The 18715-nt window shown below is 43.9% G+C and overlaps 1 protein-coding gene across 1 annotated transcript in view; it reads left to right on the plus strand.

Annotated features, from left to right (window-relative positions):
• The window catches only part of RASA1 (RAS p21 protein activator 1), a gene marked incomplete in the record, with an annotated part of 550200 nt that overhangs the window by 370505 nt on the left and 160980 nt on the right, over window positions 1–18715 (plus strand). Inside the window, 2 exon segments of the mRNA XM_053701476.1 lie at window positions 4505–4664; window positions 10968–11110. Of these exon segments, the coding sequence (XP_053557451.1) occupies window positions 4505–4664; window positions 10968–11110 (303 nt within the window).

Raw genomic sequence — 18715 nt, forward strand, 5'->3', positions numbered from 1 at the left:
ACTAGTCGATTAATGAGAGACCGATTGACTAAGGTGCCTAAGGCCTTCCCGGTTCCTGTTAAGATGGCAAATATTATTAAGAATGAATGGGAGCGATTCCTTTTACCCTTCTTCCTTTTAAGAAACTGTTCCCCGTCCCGGACTCTCAGTTGGAGCTGTGAGGCACTGTCCCTAGGGTGGATGGTGCTATCTCCACGCTCGCAAAGTGGACTACTATTCCCCTGGAGGATAGTTCGTTGTTTAAAGAGCCCATGGATAAAAAGTTGGAAAATATTTTAAGGAAAATGTTTTAACATGCAGGGTTTGTTTTTCAGCCGGCAGCGTCTGTAGCCGCGGTCGCTGGAGCTGCAACATATTGGTGTGAATCCCTGTGTGAAATGATCGAGGGGGAGACTTTAATCAACGAGATACAGGACAAGAGTAAGGCTCTTAAAATCGCCAATTCTTTCATATGTGATGCCAATATGCAAATTATTCAACTGAATGCTAAGGTGTCCGTTTTTTTCCGTTTTAGCTCGCAGGGCTCTGTGGCTAAAGTCTTGGTCTGCGGACATGACCTCTAAGTCGAGGCTGTTGTCGCTGCCATTTCAAGGAAAGATTCTGTTTGGTCCAGGATTGGATTCGATCATATCCACGGTTACGGGAGGCAAGGGAGCTTTCCTACCGCAGGATAAAAGGGCTAAGCCTAAAGGATCTACTTTTCGTAGTGAGTGGAAACCGACTCATTCTTGGAATAAGTCTAAGCAGAGCAAGAAGCACACCAAAACAACATCGGAATGAAGGGGCGGCCCCCGATCGTTCTCTGGACCAAGTAGGGTCAGATTATCTCTCTTCTCAGAAGCATGGTTACAGGACGTACAGGACCCTTGGGTTCTGGATGTTGTCGCCCAGGGCTACAGGATAGGGTTCAGATCCCATCCGCCCAGGGGCAGATTTCTTCTATCAAACCTGTCTTCAAGACCGGAAAAGAGAGAAGCCTTTCTAGAATGTGTGGGAGAGCAGAAAGGGGTCTAGGGTACTATTCAAATCTTTAAGTGGTTATAAAGGAGAAGGGCACATTCCGGATGATTCTGGACCTAAAGTGCTTGAACAAGTTTCTGAGTGTTCCATCGTTCAAGATGGAGACGATCAGATCTATTTTGCCCCTAGTTCATGACAACCATAGACTTGAAGGATGCTTACCTTCATGTGCCAATCCACAGGGACCACTTCAAGTTCCTGAGATATGTGTTTCTGGACCAACACTTCCAGTTTGTGGCCCTTCCTTTTGGTCTGGCGATGGCCCCGAGAGTTTTCACAAAGATTAAGGGGGCGCTTATTGCGGTGGCCCGAGCCAGACACATTGCTGTGGCACCCTATCTGGACGACATCCTAGTCCAGGCGCCATCACTCAGTATCGCAGAGGATCATTCAAGGGCTCTACTTCATTTGTTCCAATCTCATGGTTGGAAGATCAACCCAGGAAAGAGTTCCCTAGTTCCCTGATTCCCAGCAACAGGGTGGAGTTCCTGAGTAAGATAATAGACTCTATGTCCATGAAAAATTGTCTCACAGTCGACGCAGGAAGATTGCGTCCTCTTGTCTTGCCCTTCAGTTGTCCTCAAGCCCCACGGTGGCTCAGTGTATGGAGGTGATTGGACTCATGGTCTCCAGCATAGACATCATTCCATTCGCCAGGTTCCATCTCAGACCTCTTCAGTTGTGCATGTTGAGACAGTGGAACGGCGATCATTCAGATCTATCTAAGCAAATATCCAAGGATGCTCGGACCAGGGACTCCCTCTCTTGGTGGATCCATCCGGAGCATCTGTCCATGGGGACATCCTTCTTGAGACCGTCCTGGGAGATTGTGACCAGGGCCGCGAGTCGGGCAGGATGGGGAGCTGCGCTGTTTGGGGCGCCAGGATGGCACAAGGAAAATGGTCCCGGGAGGAGTCTCTTCTACAGATAAATATTCTGGAACTCCGAGCAATCTACAATGCTCTGAAGGCATGGCCTCTTCTGGGGTTGTTCAACTTCATCAGGTTCCAGACCGACAACATTACCTCTGTGGCTTACATCAACCATTAGGAGGGTAAAAGGAGCTCCCTAGCTATGAGGTAGGTGTCTCGGATATTGGAGTGGGCGGAATCCCACAAATGCTCGCTCTCAGCTATTCACATTCCAGGTGTGGACAACTGGGAAGCAGACTTTCTCAGCAGGCAATCTTTCCATCCGGGGGAATGGTCTCTTCACCCCAAAGTGTTTGCAGGGATTTGTCTCAGGTGGGGTTAGACCTCATGGCATCCAGACTCAATTGCAAGCTACCCCGACTCGGGTCAAGGTCCAGGGATCCCCAGGCAGAGCTGATAGATGCCTTAGCGGAGCCTTGGGGATTCAACCTAGCTTACATTCTCCACCGTTACCACTTCTACCTCGTGTAGTGGCAAGCATCTAACAGGAGCGAGCTTTGCCATTCTGATTGCTCCATTGTGTCCGTGGAGGACGTGGTTTGCAGATCTGGTGGGGATGTCATCCTCTCCGCCGTGGCGGTTACCCTGGCGCTGGGATCTGCTGGAACAGGGACCCTTTCAACATCAAAATCTCGATTCTCTGAGGATGACTGCGTGGAGATTCAACGCCTAGTCTAGGCCAAGAGAGGCTTTTCGGAAAGTGTGATTGATACTCTAATTCAGGCAAGGAAGACGGTCACTCGTCGCATCTACCATAAGGTGTGGAGGACTTATTTGTCCTGGTGTGAGAAGCATGGATATCCTTGGCATAAGATGAAGGTATCCAGGATTCTGTCCTTTCTTCAAGATGGTTTGGAGAAGGGTCTTGCCGCTAGTTCCTTAAAGGGACAGATTTCGGCATTGTCAGTCTTGTTGCATAGGAGACTCGCTGAGCTCCCTGACATTCAATCCTTTGTTCAGACTTTGTCTAGAATCAGGCCTGTCTTTAGACAGTCTGCTCCCCCATGGAGCTTAAATTTGGTCCTTAAGGTTTTGCAGAGGGTTCCGTTTGAGCCTGTGCATTATATTGACGTTAATATTCTGTCCTGGAAGGTTCATTCCTGTTGGCCATTGCGTCGGCACGCAGAGTATCTGAGCTGGCTGCTTTGCAATGTGAGCCGCCTTTTTTGTTTTTTCATACGGATAAGGCTGTGCTTCGCACTAGTTTGGGGTTTCTTCCCAAGGTGGCTTCTAACCGTAACATCAATCAGGAAATAGTGGTTTCCTTCTTTGTGTCCTAACCCTTCTTCCTCTAAGGAGAGGTTACTTCATAATCTGGATGGGGTTCGTGCCTTAAAGTTCTATCTTCACGCTACAAAGGATTTCAGACAGTCTACATCACTTTTTGTTGTGTATTCAGGGAACCGCAAGGGGCAGGGAGCCTCTTCTACTTCTTTGTTCTTTTGGTTGAGGAGCTTGATTCGCTTGGCCTATGAGACAGCGGGACATGATCCTCCTCAGAGGATCACGGCTCATTCAACTAGAGCTGTGGCTTCTTCTTGGGCCTTCAAGAATGAGGCCTCTATGGAGCAAATTTGTAAGGAGGTTACCTGGTCCTCCTTACACACTTTTAAAAAGTTGTACAAATTTGACGTTTTTGCTTCTGCGGAAGCCGTTTTTGGGAGAGAGGTTTTGCAGGCTGTGGTGACCTCAGATTAGGGTCCACCTTTTACCCTCCCGGTTTCATTCAGTGTCCTCTAGAGCTTGGGTATATGTTCCCAACAGTAATGAATGAAGCCCTGGACTCTCCTCCCCTTTAGATGGAAAACATAAATTATGCTTACCTGATACTTTCATTTCCATCGAGGGGAGGAGAGTCCACGGCTCCCGCCCTTATCTCTGTTGGGCGGACCTAAATTTTATTGTCTTCTGGCACCATTTATACCCTGATATTTCTCCTACTGTTCATTGTTCCCTCAACAGAATGACTGGGGGATGAGGGAGGTGGGGGAGGTATTTAAGCCTTTGACTGGGGTGTCTTTGCCTCCTCCTGGTGGCCAGGTCCTTAATTCCCAACAGTAATGAATGAAGCCGTGGACTCTTCTCCCCTCGATGGAAATTAAATTATCAGGTAAGCATAATTAGTTTTTTGCTTTAAAGGACCGGTCAACACAGTAGATTTGCATAATCAACAAATGCAAGCTAACAAGACAATGCAATAGCACTTAGTCTGAACTTCAAATGAATAGTAGATTTTTTTTTTCTGACAATTTTAAAAGTTGTCTATTTTCACTCCCCTGTACCATGTGACAGCCATCAGCCAATCACAAATGCATACATGTACCATGTGACAGCCATCAGCCAATCACAAATGCATATACGCTTATTCTGTGAATTCTCGCACATGCTCAGTAGGAGCTGGTGACTCAAAAAGTTTAAATATAAAGACACTCCACTTTTTTTTTAATGGAAGTAAATTGTAAAGTTTATTAAAATTGCATTCTTTATCTGAATCATGAAAGTTTAATTTTGCTTGAGTGTCCCTTTTAAGTAACTTTTTGTCTATTTTATAGCTTATTCTGCAAAAGGAGTTACACGTGGTGAATGCATTGTCACTTGTATGTGGACAGGATCGAACACTATTGGCCAGCATTCTATTAAAAATCTTTCTTCATGAAAGATTTGAAGCATTACTTTTACGAACACTAAATGACCGTGAGATCAGCGCTGAAGGTGTGGTGTAAATTTCTAATATTTGAGCGTTTTCCGTGTTTAAATGTATATAGCTACGTGTCAATTTATAACTAGCGATGCTGCACAGTTATGCGTTTACCCCCACAAAGTGAAGAGTGAAAACTGCTGCTGATCCAATCAGTAGCACTGCTCGCACAGCTGGCTTGTACAACTAGCTCTCTTGATAGGATCTAACTAACTAGAGCATGTCATTTTATCACTATACTATAGTATTCTGTGGCCCTTTTAAAGAGATAGAAAGGTCAAATGCATTTTTGCAATATACTTCCATTAGCAAAAATGTTTCTAGTAGACGTTATAACTGTTTTTCTGCGGCATACAGACATATCCTGTCATGGCCCATGCACCAGTATTCAAACAGCACAACTTCTCACAGAGTCAGTAGTGGTTTGTATGACACACACAGCTCTCTGAGAATGTGTGGTGTTTGAATACTGGTTCACGGATCCTCACAAGATACGTGTGTATACCACAGAAAAATATTAATGAAAGTAATTGCAAAAAATGCTTCTAATTCACATTGAAATGCACCCATGTAATTTAACTTTTTGACCTTTCTAGCCCTTTAAGTCTGATTGAATGCAATGTTTTATTGCTTTGAAGAATAGTCAGTGCCTAACATTAGCAGTTTTTTCACATTTGAACAAAGTTTGTTTCTTTCCTAAGATATGGAGAGTCCATGACGTCATTCAATTACTAGTGGAAATCTCACTCCTGGCCAGCAGAAGGAGGCAAAGAGTACCACAGCAAAGCTGTTAAGTGTCACGCCCCTACCTATAATCCCCAGTCATTCTCTTTGCCTCTGTCAATGGAGGAATTGAAGTTTGGTGTCTGAAGAAATTAATTCCCTTTTCGGGTAGTTTTCCTGGCAAACAAGGATTTGGGTTTAGCCGAGTCCACGTCAATCTCTTCAGGAGAGTATTGGTGGCTTTTAAGCAGTTGGGAAACAAAGCAAGGACTATCTCACAACTTTCTAACACATTGTTGCCCATGGTACTGAAAGCCAGAGTTGGTTACTCTGTTCTTTCACGCCTTGTGAGCTGTCTACCTGCCGGACAGCTAGACTGCAGGTAAGTGCTTTTGTCTTCTAGGTCTTGGAGACTTGCACTTCAGAAGAATGTCATATGCAGGATTTTCTTTGGCAGTGGGCAGGCACATTATGTATGTTGAGACTAGGGGTTAAGCTTCCCTTTATTGGGATGTTTTTCCTCTTTGGGCTAATTTTGTTGAAATACTTTATTAGTATGTGTGTGGCTTATGTTTTATACAGGGATTTATGTATAAACTTAAAATTTGGCAGTCGTTTTTTTTGTTTGTTTTTTGCTTGCTTAGCTAGAACAGGCTAACTGACATACTGCTTGAGCGTTTGTGTAAAATAAGCTCTGGTGTTGTAGGCAGAGGGAAACGCACGCCTTTTACTTGTTGCGTAGTTTCCTCTCTCTCTGCCGGTCATGTGACTTCTCTCTGCTGTCGGATATTCACGGAACAGAGCGGTGTCATTGAATTTCAGTCTCTTCAGTGTCGATCTACTATATGATCGTTTTAGACATTTCTGGCAGCCAAATTGTGTATAAGTGTTACTGTAAGGCACCTCAGACTGTCTGAGGTATTGTAGGGGGCCTGATTGGTTTATTATTTTAAAGAATTTTTGCATAACGTTAAGTGGCTGTGGTATTAAAAATTCTTAAAGTGACAGTGTATTTAAAAAAATTCTACAATTTGGGGGATTTTTTATTTAGTATTATGGACATGGATCAAGACTGTGTCTTTTGACAAATGCTTGTTAGGCCTTGAGGCACAAATTGTTTTGCCTATGCAATTCTGTGCTGCATGCTTAGCCTAGAACACTTCAATTTAAAGATAAATTGTTGCCCCCTTAACCCAATGTCTCCCAGAATGATGCTGTTCAGGCAATGCCACAGCTTTCTCCACAAACATCCCAAGCCTCTATGGCGTCACCTACAGTGCCCTGCAGTTCCTCTCAGCCCCCTGGAGGAGTTTATTTGCCTGCAGATTTTGCTGCACAGGTATCTTCTGTGGTATTTGCAGCAGTATCTGCTTTTCCTATGCTGGGAAAACGCAAGAGGAAAATTAGACATTCATATAGTAAGGTTTCTGTTCCACCTACTGCTACGCAGGTTGCCCTCCTTCATAAGTCTGATGAGGAGGATACGTTGGTAGCATCTGAGGGTGAAATCTCAGATTCAGACAGTATTATTCCTTCATCTGGTACTGAAGAAGTAACCTTAAGATTTAAGCTTGAATACCTTTGTGTACTGTTAAAGGAGTTATTTTCTACTTTGGACGACTCTGATACTTCTGTTGTTGTCAACCCTAAGAAATCTAGTAAAATTAATAAATACTATGATGTTCCTTCCTCTGTGGAAGTTGTTCCTGTCCCAGACCGTGTGATGGAGATTATTTCACAGGAATGGGAGAAGCCAAGGATTTCTTTCTCCCCGTCTTCTGTATTTAGAAAGATGTTTCCAGTTGCTGACTCCATTAAAGATTCTTGGCGCACGGTGCCTAAAGTAGAAGGGGCTATTTCTACTCTGGCTAAGAGAAGTACGATCCCTATAGAGGATAGCTGCTCCTTTAAGGATCCCATGGGCAAAAATCTGGAAGCTAATTTGAAGATGTATGTTCATCAAGGTCTTCAATGGTAACCTGCTGTTTGTATTGCCACAGTAGCAAGTGCGGCATCTTATTGGTGCGATGCCTTTTCTGAATCAATTTTAGTAGAGACTCCGTTGGAGGAGATACAGGATAGAATTAAGGCTCTCAAACTAGCCGATTCCTTTATTTCTGATGCTAACATGCAAGATATTAGACTGGGAGCAAGATGTCTGGCTTCTCTGTCCTTGCCCATACTTCTCTTGTCTTTGGTCTGCTGATGTTACCTTTAAGTTCAAGCTTCTCCCGCTTCCTTACAAGGGTAAGACCTTGTTCGGACCTGGTCTGACAGAAATAATTTCTGATATTACAGGTGGAAAAGGGTATTTTCTACCGCAAGACAAGAAGAACAGACTCAAAGGACATCAAAGTAATTTTCGTTCCATTCGTAACTTCAAAGGTTAAAAGTCTTCCTCTTCCAAGCAGGAGCACTCCAAGTCTTCTTGGAAGCCAAATCATTGTTGGAATAAGGGGAGTAAAAAATTAAACCCTCAGCTGAGTCTAAGTCAGTATGAAGGGTCGGCCCTGGTCCGGGATCGGATCAAGTGGGGGGCAGACTTTCACTGTTTGGTCAAGCATGGAGACGAGATGTCCCAGATCCTTAGGCGGGCTGTAGACATAGTATTTTAGGGTTCCAAAATAGAATTAAAAACTTTCCCTCCCAGGGGCAGATTCCACCTCTCAAGATTATCTGCAGACCAGGTAAAATGAGTGATTGTTCCAGTAAGGGGACAGGGTCTAGGATTCTTTTCAAATCTGTTTGTGGTTCCGAAAAAAGAGGGAACTTTTCGACCCATTTTAGACCTAAAGTGCCTCAACAAGTTTCTCAGGGTACCGTCCTTCAAAATGGAAACCATTCGTTCCATTGTTCCTTTGGTCAAAGAGGGTCAGTTCATGACGACCATAGACCTGAAGGATGTGCATCTTCATTTTTCCAACCACAGGGATCATCAAATTCCTGAGATTCACCTTTCTAGACAAGCACTTTTAGTTTGAGGCTCTTCCGTTTGGACTTGCCACAGCTCCCAGAATTTTCTCAAAGGTTCTGGGGGCTCTCTTGGCAGTAATCAGGTCTCAGGAATTGCAGTGGCGCCATACCTGGACGACATATTGGTTCAGGCACCATCTTTTCAACATGCAAACTCTCATACAGTGATCTGGTTGTCTTTTCTACATCCCCACGGTTGGAAACTGAATCTGGAAAAGTGTTCCCTTGTTCCAGATGCAAGAGTGGTTTTCTTAGGGACCATAATAGATTCCCTATCTATAAGAAATTTTCTGACGGAGGTCAGAAAATCCAAAATTCTCTTCTCTTGCCTATGTTGTCAGTCTACTGTTCGGCCATCAGTGGCTCAATGTATGGAGGTAATTCTGGTCTGATGGTCGCTTCCATGGACATCATTCCCTTTGCTCAATTCCATTTGAGAGCTCTGCAATTATGCATGCTCAGACACTGAACAGAGAACATTCTGATCTGTCTCAGAGGATAGATCTAGACCAGTCGACAAGAGACTCTCTCCCGTGGTGACTTTCTCAGGACCATCTGTCTCAGGGCACATGCTTTCAGAGACCTTCCTGGGTGATTGTGACCAGAGATGCCAGCCTGCTAGGCTGGGGAGCAGTCTGGGACTCGTTAAAGGCGCAGAGACTATTGACTCGGAAGTAGTCTGCTCTCCCCATAAACATCTTGGAGTTGAGAGCTATTTACAATGCTCTGATGGCTTGGCCTCAATTGCCTTTAGCCCGGTTTATCAGGTTTCAGTCGGAAAACATCACTTCAGTGGCTTGCATCAACCACCAGGGAGTAACTCGGAGTTACTTAGCCATGAAGGAGGTGGCACGGATTATTCAGTGGGCGGAAGCTCACAATTGTTTATCTGCCATCCACATTTCTGGAGTGGACAATTGGGAAGTGGATTTCCTGAGCAGACAGACATTTCATCCGGGGAGTGGGCTCTCTACCTGGAGGTGTTCTCCAGGTTAACCCTCAAATGGGTGGTGCCGGAGTTGGATCTGATGGAGTCTTGGCAGAGCGCCAAGCTTCCAAGTTATGGTTCAAGGTCGAGAGATCCTCAGGCCGCTCTGATAGATGCTCTGGCGGTTCCTTTGGATTTTCGGTCTAGCATACCTGTTTCCTCCGTTTGCGCTCCTTCCACGAGTTATGGCTCATATCAAACGAGAGAGTATCGGTATTTCTAATAGCTGCTGCATGGCTTCGCAGGATCTGGTATGCAGACCTAGTGAAGATGTCATCTCGGCCGCCTTGCAGGTTGCCTCTGAGGAAGGACCTTCTAACTCGGGGTCCATTCCTCCATCCAAATCTTGTTTCTTTGAAGCTGACTGCTTGGAGATTGAACGCTTAGTTTTGTCTAAGCATAGATTTTCTGTGTCGGTCAATGAGGCTCGCAAGCCTGTTACTCGAAAAATTTACCTTAAGGTATGGCGTAAATACCTTTATTGGTGTGAATCTAAGGGCTACTCTTGGAGTAGGGTCAGGATTAATAGAATTTTGTCTTTTCTCCAGGAAGGTCTGGAGAAATGGTTGTCAGTCAATTTTCTGAAAGGTCAGATTTCTGCATTATCTATTTTGTTACACAAGCGTCTAGGGGATGTGCCAGATGTTCAATCTTTATCAGGCCTGTGTTTAAACCTGTTGCTCCTCCTTGGAACCTTAATCTTGTTATTAAAGTTTTGCAGCAGGCTCTATTTGAGCCAATGCATTCCATAGATATTAAGTTGCTATCTTGGAAGGTTTTGTTTCTTATTGCTATCTCTTCTGCTCTGAGAGTTTCGGAACTCTCGGCTTTGCAGTGTGATTCGCCTTATCCTATCTTTCATGCGGTTAAGGCGGTTCTTCGTACTAAATTGTGGTTTCGTATAGAAATATTAAACAGGAAATTCTTGTTCCTCCTCCTGTCCCAATCATCCTTCTCATAAAGGACGTCTTTTGCACAACTTGGATGTTGTGCATGCTCTAAAATTCTACCTACAGGCGACTAAAGATTTTTGCCAGTCTTCTTCCCTATTTGTTTGTTTCTCAGGAAAGCGTAAGGGTCAGAAGGCTACTTCTCTTTCCCTCTGGTTGAGAAGTATGATTCGTTTTGCTTATGAGACTGCTGGGCAGCAGCCTCCTGAGAGAATTACAGCTCATTCCACTAGGGCTGTCTCCTTTTGTTGGGCTTTCAAAAATGAAGCTTCTGTGGAACAGATTAACAAGGCTGCAACTTGGTCCTCTCTGCATACTTTTTCCAAATTTCATACTTTTTCCAAATTTCATACTTTTGCCTCGGCTGAGGCCTCTTTTGAGAGAGAGGTTCTTCAAGCGGTGGTGCCTTCTGTTTAGGTCTGCCTGTCTTGTTCTCCCTCCCTGTTCATTTTGTGTCCTTTTCCATTTCCCTTCGGTCGAATGACTGGGGATTATGGGTAGGGGAGTGACACTTTACAGCTTTGCTGTGGTGCTCTTTGCCGCCTCCTGCTGGCCAGAATTGATATTCCCACTAGTAATTGAATTGTCGTGGACTCTCCATATCTGGAAAGAAAGAATTTTATCAGGTACGCATACATTTTGTTTGTTGTTTTAATTTTTTTATATCTTTTTTCTTCTTCAAGATGAGGCTGCAACTCTGTTTCGTGCAACTACACTGGCAAGCACTCTTATGGAGCAGTATATGAAAGCTACCGCCACACCTTTTGTTCATCATGCTCTAAAAGAAACAATTTTAAAAATAATGGAAAGCAAACAGTCTTGTGAGGTATGAATCCTTAAACATAAATGCATGCAGTAGTGTTAAATATTTGTTAAAGGGACATAATAATCATATGCTAAATCACTCATAAGGGATGCAGCTTAACTGTAAAAAGCTGAAATGAAAATATCACCTGAACATCTCTTTGTAAAAAAGGAAGATATTTTACGTCCACATTTTTTCAGCTTCAGTAAGTGCTCTGTGAAAAGTTAGAGCTGCTGTAAAGATGCAAGTTAGAAAAAAAACACAATAGTCAATCGGCAGTGCTGAGGTCTTGCATTGCTTTGCTGTGATCTCATGCGATTTCACAGTAAACTTCCTTAAACTTAATAGGAACATTCCTGCACATGCCAGATGCACAATCCCATGAAAGTCTTGGAACTAAAATCTCTTTACAATGGGGTGTTAATACTTAGGAACTTTTGAGGTAAAATATCTTCCATTTTTGCATAGAGATGTTCAGGTGATATTTCTCTTGTTAAGTGTAGTCAGTCCACGGGTCATCCATTACTTATGGAATATATCTCTTCCTAACAGGAAGCTGCAAGAGGATCACCCAAGCAGAGCTGCTATATAGCTCCTCCCCTCACATGTCATATTCAGTCATTCTCTTGCAGCCTAACTAAAGATAGGTCGCTGTGAGAGGTCTGTGGTGTTTTTTAACTTAGTTTATTTCTTCAATCAAAAGTTTGTTATTTTAAATGGCACCGGAGTGTGCTGTTTGCTCTCAGGCAGCATTAGAAGAAGAATCTGCCTGCGTTTTCTATGATCTTAGCAGACGTAACTAAGATCCACTGGCTGTTCTCATCTGAGGAGTGAGGTAACTTCAGAAAAGGGGAATAGCATGCAGGGCCCCCCTGCAAAAGAGGTATGTGCAGTAAATTATTTTTCTGAGGAATGGAATTGACTGAGAAAATACTGCTGATACCAATGTAACGTAAGTTCAGCCTTAAATGCAGTGATAGCGACTGGTATTAGGCTGATGAGTGTGTGTACACTGAATGTATTTTTCTAAGGAATTGAATTGACTCTGAAAATACTGTTAATACTGAAGTAATGTATGAGCCTTAACTGCAGTAAAAGCGACTGGTAGCAGGCTTATTAATAACACTTCATAACTTTTAAAATGTATGTTTAAAACGTTTACTGGCATGTTAATCGTTTTTTGTGAGGTACTTGGTGATAAAACTTATTGGGGCATGATTTTTACCACATGGCCATCTTTGTTTTCTGCATAGAAACAGTTATCTGAGCTTCCCCACTGTTGTAATATGAGTGGGAGGGGCCTATTTTAGCTCTTTTTTGCGCAGTAAAAATTCAGTCACAATCTGTCTACTTCATCCTCCATGATCCAGATCGTCTCTAGAGAGCTCAGGGGTCTTCAAAATTAATTTTGAGGGAGGTAATCAGTCACAGCAGACCTGTGACAGTGTGTTTTGACTGTGATAAAAACGTTAATTATTAAATTGTTATCCGTTTTTGGGTATTAAGGGGTTAATCATCCATTTGCTGGTGGGTGCAATCCTTTGCTAACTTAATACATTTACTGTGAAAAATTGGTTGCTATAACTATTTTGGTTCATTGTTATTTCAACTATGACAGTTTTTTGTGCTTCTTAAAGGCACAGTAGCGTTTTTTATATTGCTTGTAAATTTATTTAGAAAAGTATTTCCAAGCTTGCTAGTCTCATTGCTAGTCTGTTTAAACATGTCTGACACAGATGAATCTCTTTGTTCACTATGTTTAAAGGCCAATGTGGAACCCAATAGAAATTTGTGTACTAATTGCATTGATGTTACTTTAAATAAAAGTCAATCTTTACATGTAAAGAAATTATCACCAGACAACGAGGGGGAAGTTATGCCGACTAACTCTCCTCACGTGTCAGTACCTTCGCCTCCCGCTCAGGAGGTGCGTGATTTTGTGGCGCCAAGTACATCAGGGAGGCCCTTACAAATCACTTTGCAAGACATGGCTACTGTTATGACAGAAGTATTATCTAAATTGCCAGAATTAAGAGGCAAGCGCGATAGCTCTGGGTTAAGGACAGAGCGCGGGGATGAGGTGAGAGCCATGTCAGATACTGCGTCACAGTTTGCAGAACGTGAAGACGGAGAACTTCATTCTGTGGGTGACGGATCTGATCCAGGGAGACTGGATTCAGAGATTTCTAATTTTAAATTTAAGCTTGAGAACCTCCGCATATTGATAGGGGAGGTATTAGCGGTATTAGCGGCTCTGAATGATTGTAACACGGTTGCAATTCCAGAAAAATTATGTAGGTTGGATAGATACTATGCGGTACCGGTGTGTACTGACGTGTTTCCTATACCTAAAAGGCTTACAGAGATTATTAGCAAGGAGTGGGATAGACCTGGTGTGCCTTTTTCCCCTCCTCCCATATTTAGGAAAATGTTTCCTATAGACGCCACCACACGAGACTTATGGCAGACGGTCCCTAAGGTGGAGGGAGCAGTTTCTACTTTAGCTAAGCGTACCACTATCCCGGTGGAGGATAGTTGTGCCTTTTCAGATCCAATGGATAAGAAATTAGAGGGTTACCTTAAGAAAATGTTTGTTCAACAAGGTTTTATCTTACAGCCCCTTGCATGCATTGTGCCTGTCACTGCTGCGGCGGCATTCTGGTTTGAGTCTCTGGAAGAGGCCATTCGCACAGCTCCATTGGATGAAATTATGAACAAGCTTAAAGCACTTAAGCTAGCTAACGCATTTGTTTCTGATGCCGTCGTACTCCGGATTCGCCATCCAAGCGCGCAGAGCGCTATGGCTTAAATCCTGGTCAGCTGACGTGACTTCTAAATCTAAATTGCTTAATATTCCTTTCAAAGGGCAGACCTTATTCGGGCCCGGCTTGAAAGAAATTATCGCTGACATTACGGGAGGTAAGGGCCATGCTCTACCTCAGGACAGGGCCAAATCAAAGGCCAAACAGTCTAATTTTCGTGCCTTTCGTAACCTCAAGGCAGGAGCAGCATCAACTTCCTCCGCTCCAAAACAGGAAGGAGCTGTTGCTCGTTACAGACAAGGCTGGAAAACTAACCAGTCCTGGAACAAGGGCAAGCAGGCCAGAAAACCTGCTGCTGCCCCTAAGACAGCATGAAGAGAGGGCCCCCTATCCGGAAACGGATCTAGTGGGGGGCAGACTTTCTCTCTTCGCCCAGGCTTGGGCAAGAGATGTCCAGGATCCCTGGGCGTTGGAGATCATATCTCAGGGATATCTCCTGGACTTCAAAACTTCTCCTCCACGAGGGAGATTTCATCTTTCAAGGTTATCAGCAAACCAAATAAAGAAAGAGGCGTTTCTACGCTGTGTACAAGACCTCTTACTAATGGGGGTGATCCACCCAGTTCCGCGGACGGAACACGGGCAAGGATTCTATTCAAATCTATTTGTGGTTCCCAAGAAAGAGGGAACCTTCAGACCAATCTTGGACTTAAAAATCCTAAACAAATTCCTAAGAGTTCCATCATTCAAAATGGAAACTATTCGAACCATCCTTCCCATGATCCAAGAGTGTCAGTACATGACCACAGTGGACTTAAAGGATGCCTACCTTCACATACCGATTCACAAGGATCATTATCGGTATCTAAGATTTGCTTTCCTAGACAGGCATTACCAGTTTGTAGCTCTTCCCTTCGGATTAGCTACGGCTCCAAGAATCTTTACAAAAGTTCTGGGCTCACTTCTGGCGGTACTAAGACCGCGAGGCATTGCGGTGACTCCGTACCTAGACGACATTCTGATACAAGCGTCAAGTTTTCAAACTGCCAAGTCTCATACAGAGATAGTTCCGGCATTTCTGAGGTCGCATGGGTGGAAGGTGAACGTGGAAAAGAGTTCTGTATCACCACTTACAAGGGTTCCCTTTCTAGGGACTCTTATAGATTCTGTAGAGATGAAAATTTACCTGACAGAGGCCAGGTTATCAAAACTTCTAAATGCTTGCCGTGTCCTTCATTCCATTCCACACCCTTCAGTAGCTCAGTGCATGGAAGTAATCGGGTTGATGGTAGCGGCAATGGACATAGTACCATTTGCGCGCCTGCATCTCAGACCGCTGCAATTGTGCATGCTAAGTCAGTGGAACGGGGATTACTCAGATTTGTCCCCCCTGCTAAATCTGGATCAAGAGACCAGAGATTCTCTTCTATGGTGGCTTTCTCGGCCACATCTGTCCAAAGGGATGACCTTTCGCAGGCCAGATTGGACGATTGTAACAACAGACGCCAGCCTTCTAGGCTGGGGCGCTGTTTGGAACTCCCTGAAGGCTCAGGGACTATGGACTCAGGAGGAGAAACTCCTCCCAATAAATATTCTGGAATTAAGAGCAATATTCAATGCTCTCCTAGCTTGGCCTCAGTTAGCAACTCTGAGGTTCATCAGATTTCAGTCGGACAACATCACGACTGTGGCTTACATCAACCATCAAGGGGGAACCAGAAGTTCCCTAGCGATGTTGGAAGTCTCAAAGATAATTCGCTGGGCAGAGTCTCACTCTTGCCACCTGTCAGCGATTTACATCCCAGGCGTGGAGAACTGGGAGGCGTATTTTCTCCAACATAGGTGTGTCCGGTCCACGGCGTCATCCTTACTTGTGGGATATTCTCTTCCCCAACAGGAAATGGCAAAGAGCCCAGCAAAGCTGGTCACATGATCCCTCCTAGGCTCCGCCTACCCCAGTCATTCTCTTTGCCGTTGTACAGGCAACATCTCCACGGAGATGGCTTAGAGTTTTTTAGTGTTTAACTGTAGTTTTTATTATTCAATCAAGAGTTTGTTATTTTAAAATAGTGCTGGTATGTACTATTTACTCTGAAACAGAAAAGAGATGAAGATTTCTGTTTGTAAGAGGAAAATGATTTTAGCAACCGTTACTAAAATCCATGGCTGTTCCACACAGGACTGTTGAGAGGAATTAACTTCAGTTGGGGGAACAGTGAGCAGTCTTTTGCTGCTTGAGGTATGACACATTCTAACAAGACGATGTAATGCTGGAAGCTGTCATTTTCCCTATGGGATCCGGTAAGCCATTTTTATTCAGACAGTAAATAAGGGCTTCACAAGGGCTTATTAAGACTGTAGACATTTTCTGGGCTAAATCGATTCATATATTACACATATTTAGCCTTGAGGAATCATTTAATCTGGGTATTTTGGTAAAATAATATCGGCAGGCACTGTTTTAGACACCTTATTCTTTAGGGGCTTTCCCTAATCATAGGCAGAGCCTCATTTTCGCGCCGGTATTGCGCACTTGTTTTTGAGAGGCATGACATGCAGTCGCATGTGTGAGGAGCTCTGATACATAGAAAAGACTTTCTGAAGCGTCATTTGGTATCGTATTCCCCTTTGGGCTTGGTTGGGTCTCAGCAAAGCAGATACCAGGGACTGTAAAGGGGTTAAAGTTAAAAACGTCTCCGGTTCCGTTATTTTAAGGGTTAAAGCTTCCAAATTTGGTGTGCAATACTTTTAAGACTTTAAGACACGGTGGTGAAATTTTGGTGAATTTTGAACAATTCCTTCATACTTTTTCGCAATTGCAGTAATAAAGTGTGTTCAGTTTAAAATTTAAAGTGACATTAACGGTTTTATTTTAAAACGTTTTTTGTACTTTGTTATCAAGTTTATGCCTGTTTAACATGTCTGAACTACCAGATAGACTGTGTTCTGAATGTGGGGAAGCCAGGGTTCCTTCTCATTTAAATAAATGTGATTTATGTGACACTGAAAATGATGCCCAAGATGATTCCTCAAGTGAGGGGAGTAAGCATGGTACTGCATCATTCCCTCCTTCGTCTACACGAGTCTTGCCCACTCAGGAGGCCCCTAGTACATCTAGCGCGCCAATTCTCCTTACTATGCAACAATTAACGGCTGTAATGGATAATTCTATCAAAAACATTTTAGCCAAAATGCCCACTTATCAGCGTAAGCGCGACTGCTCTGTTTTAGATACTGAAGAGCATGAGGACGCTGATGATAATGGTTCTGAAATGCCCCTACACCAGTCTGAGGGGGCCAGGGAGGTTTTGTCTGAGGGAGAAATTTGAGATTCAGGGAAAATTTCTCAACAAGCTGAACCCGATGTGATTACATTTAAATTTAAGTTGGAACATCTCCGCGCTCTGCTTAAGGAGGTATTATCCACTCTGGATGATTGTGAGAATTTGATCATCCCAGAGAAACTATGTAAAATGGACAAGTTCCTAGAGGTCCCGGGGCTCCCAGAAGCTTTTCCTATACCCAAGCGGGTGGCGGACATTGTAAATAAAGAATGGGAAAGGCCCGGTATACCTTTCGTCCCTCCCCCCATATTTAAAAAATTGTTTCCTATGGTCGACCCCAGAAAGGACTTATGGCAGACAGTCCCCAAGGTCGAGGGAGCGGTTTCTACCTTAAACAAACGCACCACTATACCCATAGAAGATAGTTGTGCTTTCAAAGATCCTATGGATAAAAAATTAGAAGGTTTGCTTAAAAAGATGTTTGTTCAGCAGGGTTACCTTCTACAACCAATTTCATGCATTGTCCCTGTCACTACAGCCGCGTGTTTCTGGTTCGATGAGCTAGTAAAGGCGATCGATAGTGATTCTCCTCCTTATGAGGAGATTATGGACAGAATCCGTGTTCTCAAATTGGCTAATTCTTTCACCCTAGACGCCACTTTGCAATTGGCTAGGTTAGCGGCAAAGAATTCTGGGTTTGCTATTGTGGCGCGCAGAGCGCTTTGGTTGAAATCTTGGTCAGCTGATGCGTCTTCCAAGAACAAACTCCTTAACATTCCTTTCAAGGGGAAAACGCTGTTTGGCCCTGACTTGAAAGAGATTATCTCTGATATCACTGGGGGTAAGGGCCACGCCCTTCCTCAGGATAGGTCTTTCAAGGCCAAAAATAAACCTAATTTTCGTCCCTTTCGTAGAAACGGACCAGCCCCAAGTGCTACGTCCTCTAAGCAAGAGGGTAATACTTCTCAAGCCAAGCCAGCCTGGAGACCAATGCAAGGCTGGAACAAGGGAAAGCAGGCCAAGAAACCTGCCACTGCTACCAAGACAGCATGAAATGTTGGCCCCCGATCCGGGACCGGATCTGGTGGGGGGCAGACTCTCTCTCTTCGCTCAGGCTTGGGCAAGAGATGTTCTGGATCCTTGGGCACTAGAAATAGTGTCCCAAGGTTATCTTCTGGAATTCAAGGGGCTTCCCCCAAGGGGGAGGTTCCACAGGTCTCAATTGTCTTCAGACCACATAAAAAGACAGGCATTCTTACATTGTGTAGAAGACCTGTTAAAAATGGGAGTGATTCATCCTGTTCCATTAGGAGAACAAGGGATGGGGTTCTACTCCAATCTGTTCATAGTTCCCAAAAAAGAGGGAACGTTCAGACCGATCTTAGATCTCAAGATCTTAAACAAGTTTCTCAAGGTTCCATCGTTCAAAATGGAAACCATTCGAACAATTCTTCCTTCCATCCAGGAAGGTCAATTCATGACCACGGTGGATTTAAAGGATGTGTATCTACATATTCCTATCCACAAGGAACATCATCGGTTCTTAAGGTTCGCATTCCTGGACAAGCATTACCAGTTCG

The sequence above is a fragment of the Bombina bombina genome, chromosome 2 (genome assembly GCF_027579735.1).
Source record: "Bombina bombina isolate aBomBom1 chromosome 2, aBomBom1.pri, whole genome shotgun sequence".
NCBI classification, from domain to species: domain Eukaryota; kingdom Metazoa; phylum Chordata; class Amphibia; order Anura; family Bombinatoridae; genus Bombina; species Bombina bombina.